The 16,935-nt window shown below is 42.4% G+C and overlaps 1 protein-coding gene across 2 annotated transcripts in view; it reads right to left on the reverse strand.

The window, feature by feature from the left end:
• Positions 1 to 16,935, reverse strand: part of thrb (thyroid hormone receptor beta) — a 69,383-nt gene that overhangs the window by 15,819 nt on the left and 36,629 nt on the right. For both annotated transcript variants that reach the window (XM_079288098.1, XM_079288097.1), the window contains exons 2-4: positions 11,811 to 11,877; positions 2,802 to 2,874; positions 1,592 to 1,642 (exon numbers count right to left, since the gene is read on the reverse strand). In XM_079288098.1, coding sequence (XP_079144224.1) covers positions 1,592 to 1,642; positions 2,802 to 2,808 — 58 coding nt within the window. In that variant the 5' untranslated portion in view covers positions 2,809 to 2,874; positions 11,811 to 11,877. The remainder of the gene's footprint in view (positions 1 to 1,591; positions 1,643 to 2,801; positions 2,875 to 11,810; positions 11,878 to 16,935) is intronic.

Genomic DNA, 16,935 nt, shown 5'->3' on the forward strand with positions numbered 1-16,935 from the left:
CAGTTTGAATTTGTGACAGCATCTCCTTTAGTGGAACAGCTGAGAGACAGACTGTGGAGATGACGTCATCGAGAGACAAATGCCAGCTGCTCTATAGACACTGATCAGCAGCAAAGCAGCCAGAAAACTGCATGTATACAGTACAGTCCATTCCCATGAAGACACAATCAACACTAGAATATTAGATCTTTAATTCGACACACACACACACACACGCGGTGCCCAGTGTAAAGAGGATGGACTTTTATTTTTTTTAAAGGTACATGAAGCCCAGCCGTGTTAACTAAAGCAGATACGATTCAAAGTAGACAATCCCCCTGGAGCTCATCTGTGAACACACGGAGGACGTGTTATTTACAGCTACGACTTTATTAATACATCAAATCGATCATGTAGTGATTTAATAAAATCCTTTGCTGTGCTAAACACTCGAGATTTACCAAAGAGTTTGCACACGATGTTCTGCATTCTGAAGCAAATGCATTCGGTGCTTATATAAAAAACAACTCAGTATTCGAGAGATATCGGCCATATTGACGCCACCTCCACCTCCACTGCTGCCCACTGAGCTGCTGGCGCACTCCTGCGCTCAGCCTTTTTCTTAGTATCTCTGGCTCTGTCTGGTAGCTCTTTCCTAGCGACTTACAATTCAGATGATATCACATTTCTACACCGTAGGCACAGCTACGGGAGCAATTTTGGGGTCAAGTGTCTTGCTCGAGGACACAAATCGACAGCAGCCCAGACCTCTATGAAAAGGTCATATGAAGCTGTAACAACACTGACTGAAGCGTCCTTGAATGCACCAGCAATCAGTGCGGAGTAGGTTCAGAATGAGGAAAGCAGAGATGGAGAGGGAAGGGGAAGGCTTCCACTGCATGCGTATACTCCCATTAATGATTATGTGGGAAAGCAAAAGAGTTAGCAAACGTCTACCGTTAAAGTAAAGTGACTTCAGGCTATTCTTTGATGCTTTTTCAACAGGTTTATCGATGTTTTAGCACAGAAATATACCTCTTGAGTTTTATCATAAAGGTCCAATATGGAAAAAAGTGAGACGTTTATTATAGCAGGTCTAAGTGCTATATGTAAATACTGTGAAATTATCAAAACGCTCAATCCTATTCCAATTATTCGATTCAACATACACACTGTTTCACAGTTTTAAATGTGTCCGTGTTTATTTTCGGTTATATATTGTCAAAAGTATGTTCATTGGTGCAGTGTACGGGAAGGACATCAGCTGACAGGAAGTGCACATGGACCTAACTCTTGCCTGGCGATGCAATCCCGTTGAAATGCGCTACAACTTAGCGTGTCAGACAGGAGCGTGAACACAGTTCTATTCAGACAGACAGTACGAGAAACAGCCGTTTGAACATCGAAGCACGTCAAATATAAGCATGGACCTCGAAATGAGCAGAATATGTCTCAAGGCACTTTCACAACATTCAAAGCAAAAATGTGAAAGAGGTTAAAATTCGGAAACAGCTTCTCAGTCGTTAGTGAAAAGCTCGAGCACAGTTTCCAAAGCTCACCCAGACTGACAGAGAGTAGGAAAAGCAGTGCTGAGAGGGAGGATAAATATTACCATTTTGAATGGCCTCATCTTTCCAGCCGGGGGAGCAATTTCCTGCTGGCTCTAAAATAGATGGGAGAGGCACTTTAAAAAAAACAAAAATCTACTTGCTCAGTGAAACAGGTGAGAGAGGCAGACTGACACCCCCCCTTCTCTTCACATCAAATCAAAGGATTACACAATCAGATGCCAATAAAACAGCAGGTTAAAGTGAACGAAGCATCAGAAACATCACTTTGTCACAGCATCTTGTTGGCGTTAGTCTGGCGTTACAGCGAATGAGGATTTGTCTCCTCCTGCGATGCGTGTAAGCTCGTGTCGGTTTACTATGCCGCGGTCGATAGCATACGCGACGGATCAGCGGGCTCACCGGCTAAATCCATTGGTCACGGCCAATTCGCCGTGTACACCGACTATGTTCGGCAGGGAAATGCACAGGACCGTCTGTCTGAGGACAGCGACAGGTGCATGGCATACATTACCAGCCTCGGCCCTTTAAACGGCTTTTTACGTGTGCAAGTGGAGTCTACTTTCCTAGTGTGCTCTGAATGAATCAACGGCTAAGGGGTGGGAAAAGGAGGTAAAGTGGTGCAGAGTGGCTTTATAAGTTCAAACTGACACATTTTAACTCTGAAATCATTCGGCAATTAAATAATAAAACACTTAATATATATTCAGTAAAAGCATTGTGTTCAACTGTAACTCTGAGACAATAATTTTGGCTTAAAATACTATCTTTTAAAGACGGAGACATTTGATTTAAACTGATTTTCTGGTGGATTTTATCTTCCCTCACACCACAAAGGTTTCCTGCTGCCGGAGGACACTGGCCACTGCGTCTTACAGTAAGCAGGGTCTTCTGCTGGAGAGGACAGCTCGTCACTAATCCGTTAAATTAGGATGCAAATGGTGTTTGCCTGACGCCCTCTTTACATGATCAGCGGTACAAAAGTTGTGCGCCATTTAAGGCTGGAATTACATTTGTCATTTTAACAATTAACATCCGTTTTACTGTCTCATGACAGTCTAGTTGCCGAGTCTTTTCTAGCCTGACAGGAATATAATTCAGGGGAAACATTGTTGTTTTGAAAGGTCGCATTTAGGTTTTGTGAATATTGCTTGAAATATCAACTCTCGGTACACTATAAATCTTATTTGGAATAAATCTGGGGGGGGGTGAGGCTGCGAGTGTGTGTTGGGGTAATCAGGTCAGACATCTTACCTGACATGCTGGTGGGGTTCAAGGCCAAGACGTCATCCTCAGAGCCTCCTCAGACATCTGGGTACCGACCTAGCTGAAACACAGAGCCACGAAACCATCAATCCCTCTGTTCATTACTTATAGAATAGCCGACAACACTTGAAATCTTGAAATTGTGTATGTTGTACTTGCAGCTTGTCCATTCCCACTCTGCCATTTTAACAATCAACTAAAGTTGTGTGTGTGAAGAGGAAAAAGTGCCACTAACTGGATGTAACCAGCCTCTCTAGCTCGACGAGACGGGTCAAAAGAGGTGTTTGATGCTTCTTGTTTGCATCTCACAGAACATTCAGGGATGCAGATATTTCTGTGTCGTTTCTTTATCAGAGGGAGTCTTGCACACCGACTGTTCAGATGTTATGGCTGGATGACATCTAGTGGTCAAACATGGAAAGCCAGTTTACATAACCTCACAATTCTTTAGAAGTGATAAGTCTGAGGCGTCTCTATCACAGTGGAAATGTTCGAGCAGCATGTGTTGATCTTTAATCAGGCAGCTGATTTGAGGCAAAGCAGAGTGTCTCGCAGTGATCTGCTGTCGTTCATCAGGAATACACACACACACACACGCACACACGCACGCACGCACGCACGCGCACGCACGCACGCACGCACACGAAGTTGCATGCATTGAGGACATCAGAAAAAATGATTTGATGGGAAACATTCTTACTGAGTTTGATTACGTACGCACTGTGTTCGGGTTGATTTCAATCTTTCTGTCCTATTAACTGCCATTTAGCAGTGGGAGAACGTCGCACATTCATTTTAGTAGAAATTCAGCATTCAGCTTATGAAGTAATCTAGAAATATGCACTTGCAGGTATTTGTCTGTTGTCTGCTCACAATGATAAAACGGTTGAAACGGCATTGCATGTTAGAACTTGTGGAAACGTTGAATTTGAACATATGTTTTGCACCCGGAAAGCAGACCTCTGTGAGATCCCCAAAATACCTTTCAAGGCACAACCCGCTAACAAATAAGAGAAAGTGACTGATGGGAGCCAACGTACAGATTCACATACGAAATGCTAACGTCACAGATGGGGTTAGATTCAGTATATCTGTACTGGATGCACAGGAATAAGATGACTCGGCATCAATCAAACAGATCCTAAAATCTTGGATTGTTCTTTTAAAGTTCTATTCCCTTTCTAAAATATTCTAGTCCAGTTAGACAAGGCTTCCACTTCAAATAACATCATTTGAGAAAAGTATCTTTTCCTCGAATGCTGCAGCATCAAATCCAGATTGTCAGCATTTTTCATCATGTTGAATGTATAGTTACAAAAAGGCACAAGAACCATTTCATTGCCATAAAAAGTCAAAATGAAAACCGTGTAATAATCAGATTATTTCTCACTGCAACATTTAAAAAGGTTTCATGTCCATTAAAAAGCATTTCGTCTTCACTGGTACAGTATGAGGGTCTGAAGACATCGCGTCATTCAATCAAACTTTTTCAGACAAGAAATACAAATCATAGCTGCACAGAGCAACAAATGAACAAATGAAAATGCTTTGTGCCTCTGTGTCAATCCAAAGACACAAACCTCATGAAATGAAGACATGAAATAACCTCATAGCATGTCGTCCGTCAAGTCTTTACACATCGAGATGATAAAAAAAACCTCTAATTCAACCCAGTGATAAATCAACTGTTTAACCAACCAACCAGTGACTTCCATTTTTATAACTTAGCCTGTGTGCTTACAAAATCTCACAGTCAAGCTCAGAATTTACAGCTTTCGTCATTCCTCTGCACTGGAAGAACAGCTGGCTTGAAAAGCATTGCAGGAAACTATGATTCGGTTTGCTGCTTTTCACCCTCGAGAGCATTTAACATCCAGACAACAGCTGGGGGAGGCCCGAACGCTGGTTCATCCATTCAACAGGTTTCTGAAGCTCTAATGAGGCCACAGACAGACAGACGGATGCCCGAAGACTTTCTGGCTGGAAAAAAATATGACGATAGATGGAAGGAAAAAAAACAAGACAATGTAGCGCACATATATAGACAGAAGAGCAAGATGATTGCAAGTCATAATAAGAAGTGAAACTCCTCACGGGGACATTATCAGTAATCTATATCACACACAGTGGCTGAGTAAACAGTTGGGCCGCATGTTGAGGGGAGATGAGCGTCTCCCGACTGTTGGCTCCTCTATTATGAATGGTTGCTTCACGGGAGACAGTCTAAAGTATTTTTAAGACAACCCTGTCCCCTAAAAGTTACATTCCCATACAACTAAACCTCATTCTTAATTATATTTGAAGGGAAACTGTTTTAAACATGTGGTAAACTTTGTAAATTAAAAATAAATTAAAAACACAACAGAACTACTTGATTTGGTTCAGTGAAAGATCATGGTTTGGCTTAAAATAAGTTTTATTCTGGAACTTAAGTTACATATAATGTCAAATACGTCAACATAGACGTTTTGATTCACACAGGACACAAACAGCGGTCTCCTGGGTGAAAGTCGGTTATAGGGTTGGCCTATTCATCCACCGTGGCCTCCTCCATACAAGGGGTTCTGCAGACTTTGACTCGAAAAGTATTTGTGATAAATCCAAAACAAACATAGTCCAGGAGAGAATAAGTTTCCATAAAAAAGTAATTGACAACACAGTATTGTTGTCTGGGAAAGTCATTTTCTGTGTGAATCAAAAAGTCAATTTGAAGGCATTCTTGTATCATTTGTCGACATAATTTGGGCAACGAAAGCACTTGGTTTAGTTTAAAGATAATAGTTAGATTTAATAAAAAGGCAAGGGGAAATTGCAAGTAAGTAATACTTGGCATGCTACTTCATGCTTTCTCACTTACCATTGGCCCTAGACCTTAATTGTGAATTAGGATACTGGGCTGCATCAGGTCGGCTTTAGATACGTCATACCCTTCAGCCCCATTGCTGTGGAAAAGAAGCAGCGATTGAACGGCTTTACTGTAATCTGGTGTCTACAAAGTGTAACCATTGGCTGCTCTTGGTGACGTAGACAACTGATGTCTTTGGACAATGTTGCTTGGGAGTAATCGTCTGCTTCTCTCCTTGGGCTTTAATGGCTGTAAAAGGATTTAACCTTTGATGAAAGAACACTGATTATTGAACCAGAAGAGGTTCACACCCACCCAGGACTGGGAAGCACTTTGACTGCCAATCAACTAACAAACGTATAATGATGGGAATGAACATGACTTTTACTTCCTGGACTTTCGGTGCCTGACTCTCACACCTTATTAGCATTAGTTGGGGTCTTTTTGCATCCCTAGAAGGACATTACCAGGGCTAAAATATGTTCATGTAAATGCAGCTTAAAAAAAACACAACAGTGGAAACTAAGTTTGAGGTAAAACCCCCAACAGTCGCACCTGATATATGTGGTCACAGGGAGGCATTTCAGGACAAATTCATCAGATGGGAGGTCCACAGATGGCAACTTATTTTGGAGGGGAGCGACAAATCATGCAGCTGAGTGCTTTTTGAGGCTCTCTAATTGCCATTTCTGCACATTAGTGTCCATAATGGACTTCTACCGCGGGCGTAAATTAGCTGCGGTGGAAATGAGCGGGGTCACTCCAGTCCACCCTTTTTCCTTTGCGTCGAGCTTTTGCCTTCGCAACTTGATGATTTTTTTCATACAAAAACAGAGAAACTAGGTTGAACTCTGTGTGGTTGGACTGGAAGAAAACTTCACAGTTGTGCTTTCTTCGCCGGGATTTTCTTTAGATACATGAATGGCATGTTGGCAACAATATCAAACATTTTGTGCGATTATACTGTGGACCAGAGGAAGCCGAACTCATTTATTCTCTTTTTTTAAGTACACACAAACAAAATCGGTCAAATTGACAGTAACCCTCAAGGGTTTCCTTCCTGTCTGTGACAACACAGGAACACTGCTTTTGGCAAGGAGCTATGGCGTGTCTCACATGTTGTCTGCTTGTTCTGTACATGCAAATATTGATTTTTACCCTCGACGTTCCTGGAATAGCCGGGAGCAATGGAGTCCTGAAAGAACCTGCATTTTTTTTCCTGATGTGAAAGTGCTGAGCAGTTCATACTGCACCCTGTCGTTTACTCTGGGACGGTGAAAGTTATGTGTCATGGTGCGTGCGGTGTGGTGCGTGTGTGTGCATGTAGCATAAGCTAACATGCAGCAGCCTTCAAGCTGGCCTTGGGTAAACATCACAACGGGATACTGCTGCCTTTCTGTACACATCAACACAGCTTAAGTCGCATAGCATAGCATCGTCAGCTGTGCATGTTGCTTTCAACTGCTTCATCCACAGTACGCATGAGCCGGAAAGGTACCCGACTCATTCAATACTGCTGTTTGTGGAGGAGTATGAATGATCGAGCATAAAATATATGACTCACACTAACTTTGTTGAGTTTTTTATCTTTTTTTATTTAGGTTAAATAAACTAAATGATCAGTTAAGATGTTCACACTCGACAGCAGCTGATTTTTTTTCTTTTTGCTTTATCTGATTTGGATGATAGTCTGAGAGAATGTACGGGAGCCAGCGGGGCCAAATTAAGAAAAGGCAAAAGCCAAAAATACTAAGCGAGTCATTTTAATAGCATTGTCTCACGACGTCAGTGACTCAGTTTGACGTGGACTGTCCTTGACACTGATGATGTAAAACACTTCCACTTCAGAGACTCAAGGGGTCGCCAAAGCCGCAGACGGAGCTGTGTGGGTGAGCACTTCCTCTTCAACACTGGGACATTTCATTTCTCCACCACAACTACTACATCCTGCACGACGAGAGGTGCGAGAACACTATGTACTACTGCGGCAAATAAAACATGACAGCATGACAAAGAAACGTCACCAGCACGGCCTTGTCAAATGTTTCACCGCGCCTACTCCTGTCAGCACTTAGAAAGCATAATGCAAATACAATTGATGCTCTGCAGTACGAGCTGAATATATATGAAAATATATGAAGGACACTGATGCGATGATACTGACTGAATGACTGTTTAAGCTATGAGATTGTGTGGGTATGTAAAATGCATATTGCATACAGATTCTGACAGCTTTGGCCTTCACTCAAATGTATAGTGTGTGTGCTTGTGTGTGTGTGTGTGTGTAGTTGTGTCAAAGCTGTGACACAACTACACACACCTTCCAGTGGAATCATGACAAACATTTCCTGCAAAAACTCAGACACAGAGCAGCTTATATTAAAAAAAAAGCATGGTGATATAACTCACACGTGTTAGGGGTAAGGAAGGAAACAGGAAATAGGCTCCTAATGGAGTACATGCTGTATCTTTCCTCATTAGCATCCAAATATCAGATGACGTGGTTATTGCTACCTAGAGTGCAATGGGACTAGCTGTATCTAGCAAATGTCTGAACAATTTTATAATTTTGTTTTCGCAAAAACTAGCAAAACTAGTTGATCTCAGATGAAGGATGCTCTGAATCACTCTTTTGTCTTTGCGTTCAACGTGAGTCCTGCAGATATACTTTGCCACAACAGTTCATGTCTGTTATTAGTTCGTTTTTCATGCTTTCTTCAAATGCCAGCGCCATCCCGTAAAAGCTTTTTGCCAACATGAAGGAGGGCAACAGATCTTTGAGAGGGGAAAGCACGGCAATGCAACAAGTCATCATAATAGGGGCCGAAGCTCGAGGCGCGAAAGAACTCGACATTCTTTGAGTCTCGCATCAAGGTCATGAAAAACACATTTGTGTCGACAACATCCCCCACGTTCACACTAGGAGAGCGTTATTCTCAGACTAACGGATTGTTTAGATTAGAGCGTTCTGTAAACCAGCCACTGTCACACTGAGGAAGAGACTTGGTGGAAGACTAGATTTAAGGTTTCACACTCACCATGTTCATGCTCTCACATCTTCAAACAGATTCCCAGTGAACTCAATTCTACTTTGGCACGTTTAGTTAAAGGAGGAGCACAGAATGATGCAATGCATCAACAGGGTTTTCTCACACGTCAATAGTTCCGTCCCAAAACACTTTCAAAACTTCACACTGAAATTTGTGACAACTTCTGCAGATGCTATGAAACTGAAACCTCCTATAATGGTAAAAATTGAAACTTGACATTTCCACCACATGGTCAAAAGTGTAGGCTGTGCTAGCAGGACCGTACTCTGATCAGCATAGTGTCACCCCTACTCTGCCCGAGTTGATTCTACGTCGAGTGATGAAGTTACTCAGAACTACCAGAGGTTCGTGGTGATTAACACAAGTCGGCCTGAGCTCTAAAGAACACCTCAAACATGCATAAAGGCTACAGATGTGAATATTTATTCATTTAGGCTTACATCTGGAAGTAAACGTGGTCCGTTGTGAATGTGTGGACGTTGGCTTGGGGCTGAATTGCAACTTACCTTTCGCTTTCTGTTTGTCAACGTGTCCAACCGAGTCTCGCTCGGAGAAGTCTCATTCTGAAATCTGCCGCTGCATCCACATTGTGGAAATCAGCTAAATATTCAGCCATGACATTGACAATCTTTTAGATAACACGAAGCTACACTTTGTGTACTCCAACAGAACAAACACCAGCACTCCTGGTCTCCAACTCCCGCTCACATTTCCACTGTGGACACAATTATCAAATAAACCGCAGAAAGAAAAAAGGGAAGAAAGATGTTTTCTTCCTCTGTGGTTCCTTTCACTAATAATAACAATCTGAGCCCGTCACTGGCAAAATAAAACGAGCACTTTTAGTGGATGTACATCGACAGCGAGGAGCCCGTTTACTTGATACTGGCCAAATGTCTAAATGTTTTGTACCCACTAGTACTCACTTTGATGCAAAAACACAGGAAAATAAGGTCCAGAACACTGAAATTACCCTTCAAGTAGGGTCCAAATAACCAACCTGTGGAGATCAGTGTTATCTTTGATAATTCCTTGTTGGCTCTTACGTCTCCCTAGCGTTTTAAATGTATGGTATAATTATTTTTGGAAGATAAAACTTTGGTCTCAGAGAATAAATCTAATATCTGTTGTTGCCAATTTGGTAAAATGCATTTGTCAGAAACCACTGGACTAAAATAGCGAACAGTTTATAAATTGTTGCGTACACATTGATGCATCAGTATTAATGCATCAAGTATTAATCTACTGTACTGCTTTACTCAGTTTATTATGAATGCAGGACTTTAACTTTCAATGGAGTGTTTTTACGCTGTTGCTTTATACAAACAAACAGAAGTACAACGAATGCAAAAAAAACAAGACAAGCAGTAGATGCCACATTCAGCTGTAATAAGAAATGATGGCTTTAGCCGTTTTGAAAAGTCCAAATCTATCAGACACCCCAACAGTCGTCACTCGTAGTCTCATCGTGCGTAATGTCTGCCTGCATCGTGAATCAACACCGGACAAGCAGCGGTAAACATCAGTCACGGGCTTTGACCAACATGCATCTTATTTGAGGTCGAATTCAGATGACTCGATCTTGATCCACCCACCATTATAATTAGAGCTCTCTAATACTTTATTTACGAAGCTGCATCACACTGTGCAACGTGATACAGGTGCATCATCATGGCAACTGGTATCACAAAAAGGACAGCAGATGGTGTTTTCATTAAAGAATTCAAGCTGATAGAGGAATCACCCGAATGACTGTGCCGGGAGTCTGCGGTGCACTTATCATATTGCATTAAGTTCTCTAGCTGCCGGGGAAAACAAAAAAAAAAAAAAAAGAAAGAAAAAAAGCACACAGCCGCAATGTCAGAGAGGATCGCTGATACACGGGGGGCTATCGGGTGCATTTTGGAAATGCTACAGTGTTCCTGTTACACTGTGCACAGTCATGAGCATGATCCATCACCGGAGACTGAGCGAGCCCAGCGTGTCCAAATAATACAGCGGTAGTATTACAACCAATAATCCATGCAGTGCTATAACGGCCAGCAGGGAGAACACAGTCGTGACGAATGGCTGACAGCTGCAGCCAACAAGTCACCTACAGACTCATAAATGATGTTTGGCATCCACGTTATCATCGTTACATCTTTAGCTGCAACACATTCTCCTATTTTATGCGTGCAGACGGAGGCCTTTTTGTTTCCCCTCTGACACCTCCTCTGAGCTACACGCCAGTCTGTTTGTCTTCTTTTTTAATAAGCGGCCACATACATTTCCCTGCTTGCACGACATACACTAAGCAATGCTGCTTCTGTCCCGATTCATAGCAACGCAAGCCTTTGCAGTAAATGTAGCAGCTGTCTTCAATGGTCACAACAATTTCATAATTTTTTTTTGTTTTTGTTTCTTCCTGATTAGCGGACATTAAATCAATCGCAGTGAGGTTCTGATGCATCAGCTGTTTTAAAATGGGTGCTGAGTGAAGCAAGTTTTCCACTGCACCTGAATGAACAGCAGCTTTGAGCCTGTAGGGGAAGCGTTTGCGTTATGTGCTCTTCATAGCCGGCATGCTGTTCCAACGCGCCCATGTGACGGTCAACATGTTCGTGTTGCGCTTTGATTGGAGTTCGGACTTAAAGGACTTCTCGTTCATGTTGAAAACATCTAGAATTCTAATTCCTGATGAAATCCATGATTTCCCCAAAAGCTCCAAAACACAGCTGCGAAATGGATCTTGAGGTGAGATTGACTAACTTTAAAAAATGTGCTTTGAAAAAAAAAAAAAAAAATTGCCCGACATGACCCAGCCCTGTGACAAAACATGCACAGTCTGCTGCTGTCAGTCCCAAAGACAAGAAACAGCGTCAACAGACAGATCCCCAGTCTGGCACATAATGATTTATCCTGGATCACGACCAGGATTTGAGCTTCATTACATTTACATCACGACTCGCCACAGCTAGACCCTGATTTTCTGTGTGTGTGTGGGTGTGGGTGTCTTGGCCACAGCAGGGAGGTCTAGTGGGGGGGGGGGGGGGGGGAGACTGTGTATTGGCAGGCTGCAGGTTTCTGTCTGTATGGAATTGAGCAAGATGAAGGTCTTACCAGAGGAAGTGGTGAAGTCTGACTCCAGGCAGCGCTGAGGAGCTGCTGAGCTCCCCGAGAGAAACACCTACAAAAACACACAAACGGAGCAGAGTCAAGCTAATGAGCAACTGAGATGAAAATCACAGTCCAGCTACGAAAAACCAGTCGGTCATCAGGAAGGCTAGAAACAATGGCAGACATGTTGCCATGGCATCAAAAGTTAACCCGACGGCATTTTAAAGTTTAAAAGCTTCTCACTGTGAGGACAAAGACATTAAAAACACATACAAACCTCATTGTCTCCTTGAAATCACAAGTCAGAAGAGGATATTTAAAAGGAAGTAAAGATGTCACAGTGAAGCACAGACACAGTTTTAATGCCTATTGTGCGGTACGTGTGGCAGGATGTAGTCAGATCACTACATCCGGCTCACATGACCTATATGCAACACTTTCCTCAACACAGCGGCTTTAAAGTAACCTCTGGTGGTTGCCACATGTGGTTACCACTACAAATACTTACACCCCCCCCCCCCCCCCGCTACGCCCCCACGGGCGGAGAAATCCCGGTATCCATTTATTTTCCCTTTTGGACCCTCAAATAGGGCAATATATCTTTTTGTTGTGTGTGTGTGTGTGTGTGTGTGTGTGTGTGTGAGCCCCTGAAGAGAAGAACAACATTTTGAAGGAAATCTGCCATAAATAAAGCAACTATGACAACACGACATGTGCAGGGAAGCAGAAATGCTTGCAAGTTTGGTGTTTTGCCAAAAATCAATGGAAGTTATGTTAAGAAAGAAGAAGAAGAAGACCAACCAAAAAAAAGCAGGAGGGGCTTTTCCTATGACGAGAGTGAGAAGGGAACGCATTTGTTTATGTCATTAATGGGCAGGCCATCGTTCTCCGACAGACCGCAATCACGTGTAATCAGACTTAATGGGCACTCGAATGGGAATGCTTCTCCTCTATAGCACTCTTCAACTTCAACACAGAAACAAGTGTGCACACGGATACGGGATACGTGCGCGCACATATGCAACTCATCTGGGGCGAATGCAAGGCCGCACTTTTAGTCTGAATTATTGTTTTAATAATACCGTCCATCCACAACAGTGCAACATAATCAAGTCCTATTTGTGTGTCATGCTAATTGGCACATTTGCTTGCTCATATTCTCTTCAGGTCTGATTTGTATTCATTTGTTTGCAGAGGCTGAGTCTCCGCCGGTTAAAGCTCAGTTCCGTCTCCTCCTGCTCTCCATCAACACTTCTACAATCTTACAAACATACAGTTTACAATGCTCATTGAAAGGACAAGCCGCTTTTATTCATTATGTGTGCAGTCTTAAGCCATCATTAGTTATGAGAACATTGACGAAACCTGGGAACACGCGACACAATCATCACCACAAAGCGTGTTTAATAACTATTATGACGAGGGAACACTGTGAGCTGTCCGACTTCTTTTTAGAGATGCTGCATTGAACCCACAATCAACGTGCAGCATAGAAAGGAAAGGACTCATTACATGGGTCCAGATGTGGGGATGAGAAATGAGCAGACTGTCAAAACCCACAACAATTGTCCTGCGACCTCTATGCACGCACACATGCTATTTTGGTAGCTGGTTAACCGCCTGTTACACACACACACACTATTTTATGATGTTGTTGAACTACTTGACAGTAGTTGTTTAGCGTGTACATAGAAGCTGTTGCCTGCTAAATACAGGATATTTACAGAATACACACTTTTACACTGATCAACAGGTGGCGGTAACACACCTAGATGTGCTGTAATGCGCCATTTAAGGCAGACAATCAACTGGTAAACATGGATGTTTAAAAAAATAACAACAACAATAATCTTTTGCAAATGTTTTACTGTGTCTCTGAGTTGTACTGCATATAAACTAAACTTGTTAGTGGCCAAGAAAACTCCACGGGCCCCTTTAAGAAGTTAATGCAGATATTTCCACACTGTGGACAGTGGGTTTTGAAATGCACCATTTAGGGTTGTGACGAACACTGAACATAGAGAAAAGAATGCATTTCCAAATTTAGTCTGCTAAAAGTGGACCTACTTAAGTCACCAACATTGCAAAAGGACAAACAATGCACAGAACATTTTTCCCCGAGAAAAATGAACGAGTTGTATACACGAGTGCACATAATTCACTATTACATTATAAATCAGTGAGTTTTCCACTGAAAAATCTCCTGCACTCTGATTTTAGATATTGATCCATATAAGTAGATACACACTTAATGCCTTCCCAGCCTAAAATGCAATCTATTATCCTGTATTTAGCCAGGCAACAGCTTCCATGTACAAGCCAAACAACTGCTGTAAAGCAGTTTAACAACGTCATCAAATGAATAGAGATTAAACTGAAATGGCTTGCGTTACGGCTGTGTATGTTCCCTGTGCCGTCCCTCTCTAGAAGCTCTGCCCAGGTGTACCTGCATTGCTACACGAGGTGTTTGAAAGGTGTCTTCTGTGGTTGATTTGAGTCAGTGGTGGATTGTTGCTCGCCCCAAAACTCGTTTAGACCACAGAGTAGAGGACAAAGAAAAAGGAGTTGGAATCCATCGAACGCCTTTCATGTTCTTGATTCCAAACTTTACAAGTAAAAAAAGACCAGATAAGCCAGCAGCACTTTCCAAAACATTTTCAGACTGATGCTATTATCCAGAAATGTGTGTGTGTATATATTTTGGTGAAGAGAGACACAAGGAGAGGAATGAAAAGAAAGTGTGTGTGTGTGGAAAAAAAGAACCACCCACTGATACACACTGTTACTCAGTTTCCATGGTGATTTGAGTTATATTTGACAATGTGACGCACGCTTTCAGCAGCCACTTTTGCTGTTAGGCTTCATCTTTTCCAGTGCAGTGAGCGAAAAGTATGAACGGTTCAGACGAAGGAAAACGTGAGCTAAAATGACATTTGGGCCCCGTGTCTGTGGCCTAGAGACAGTCCAGCGGTAGGGCAGAGCTCCTCTTCAGTATTTTCCTCCACGGGCGTGTCAAGTGGTCTATGGAAATATTAATGAATGCAAGGCGTTCTTTTGCCTGTGATCCTAACTCCCGAGTCCCCACTTCATGTGCCCAGTGTGATCAGCGCCGTGTGCTCCAATCAATTCACTGCTAATTCCCAAGAATCAGTACTCGGTCTGGATGGATAGAACTTGCAGTGCGAACTTGTGCTCTGGAAAGAATGTGGTCAGAAATGCAATGACTTGCTTTTAAAGCTCACAGACGTGCTATGATTCCTTTGTTTTTCATGCCGGGTGTTCTGCTCATTTTAGCAACAGTCGCTTCGGGGGACGATCACCCGCATCACCTTTTCTGCAGCGAGACGCGCCTCTGTTTACAACAGCATTTTTTTTTTTTGTTTGCGCTCTGCTGTCGTGCTTCAGGCACCTGACATGCCTTTGTGTTTTTTTTGTTGGCGAAATAGTCTAAAAGCGCTGCAGGGAAACAAATATTCAAATGCCCTCCATAACTGCGGCTTTTTCCCCTTCTGTCCAATCAGTTAAACATAAATAAGATGCTTCTTTTGCATATTATCAACATATAAAACGGGGGACGTTTTGAAACAGAAATGAATATTATGATAAAAGTAAAGAGCATCGAGGGTTTGTTGGGTCATGAATAAAACCATAAATCATAATGTCTGGACTTAAGTTCGAGGTTGGCAGCAGTTGACTTTGTGGTGACTGTGGTCACCATGAATCACGAAAGAAAATATATTCCTCTGCCTCAGGCTTCAATCTAGAGCCCGTTGGAATCTTTGAATCCACAGTTTATTTTGGAGTTGTTTTACCAATTTAATGTCCCTTGACTTTGGTACTTCACAATGGGGAAAGAGACACAAAAGATCCTTGGTTCTGATGTGGCAGAAATGCACCTCATTATGATCCAAGGCCAGTGTGCCAGTCCAGGACCGTGTCCAAGTGTTTTGGTTTGGCAAGAAAGCTGGAGCACTTCAGAAAACCACGCTACTCCATCGAGAAAGGCCCCGTGAGGAGACCGCACAAAGGGGAATTTGCAAAAATGAAAGCTTTGTGGTTTTGCAGTGACACGTTCTGTATTTGTTTTTCACTACAATACAAAGAAAGAAATTATGCAATAACTTTTCTTCTGACAATGTAAACCACACACACACACACACACACACACACACACACACACACACACACACACACACACACACACACACACACACACACACACACACACACACACACACACACACACACACACACACACACACACACACACACACACACACACACACGTCAGGATTATGAGCTTGATCTATGAGGACTGGATAAATTACTCATTACCATATTTGCAAAACTTCTGTTGTATTATTTTCTGTTAATTGCGTGAGAACATGCATGTTTAAACACAGTTTTGAACGTTTATTGATTCTCAAAAATGAACGAGGTGATTGCTTTGTACATGCACACAACAGCAGCAGAGAAGCAGAGTGCTGCACTTAGAAAAGTGGTCTAATGAGACACATTTCCATTTCTTTGTATCGATCCCAAGACATATTTCTAGCATGGACGCTCGACACAAGATTTAGTATAAGGAGCAAAAGATACTTTATGTTTTAATCTGCCCCTCCCCAGTTTTCCATGTGATGGGAACAACATGATCTTTAAACTCCTTCAGCTCCTAATCTAATTTTTGTGTTGTGGCTTCCATTCAATGTTTCAAACTGACCTCCTGGGAAAACTTTCAAAAATAAAACAGGAAACAGGTTTAGCAAAAACCCAAGACCATGACAAGCAGTAATCTGAACGTAGCATTTTCAGATTAAGTTAGTCCAATTAATCAGGTTTTACGAGCATTCTTTGGACATGTGTACAGTGCACCGGGAATACGCGCTTTGCCTGTTTACAGCAGCGTAGTCTGTTCTCGTGCATAGCCGGAAATAGAATAGCTTGAACAAAACCGGTTTGTAAAACTTGCAGAACGGGGACATTGAGATAGTTTAAAGGGCGTAGCCACAGGACCTCAATGGGGCGAGTTAGGTACAGTACAAGTATGTCATTTGTTTTGTAGGCTTTTAATGTAAAGCAGCAGAAAGCCAAGTCAATGCTGGAGACAGCGAGTCCATCAATGAACCCA

This window comes from Melanostigma gelatinosum (genome assembly GCF_949748355.1).
Source record: "Melanostigma gelatinosum genome assembly, chromosome: 17".
In the NCBI taxonomy this organism is placed as follows: Eukaryota; Metazoa; Chordata; class Actinopteri; order Perciformes; family Zoarcidae; genus Melanostigma; species Melanostigma gelatinosum.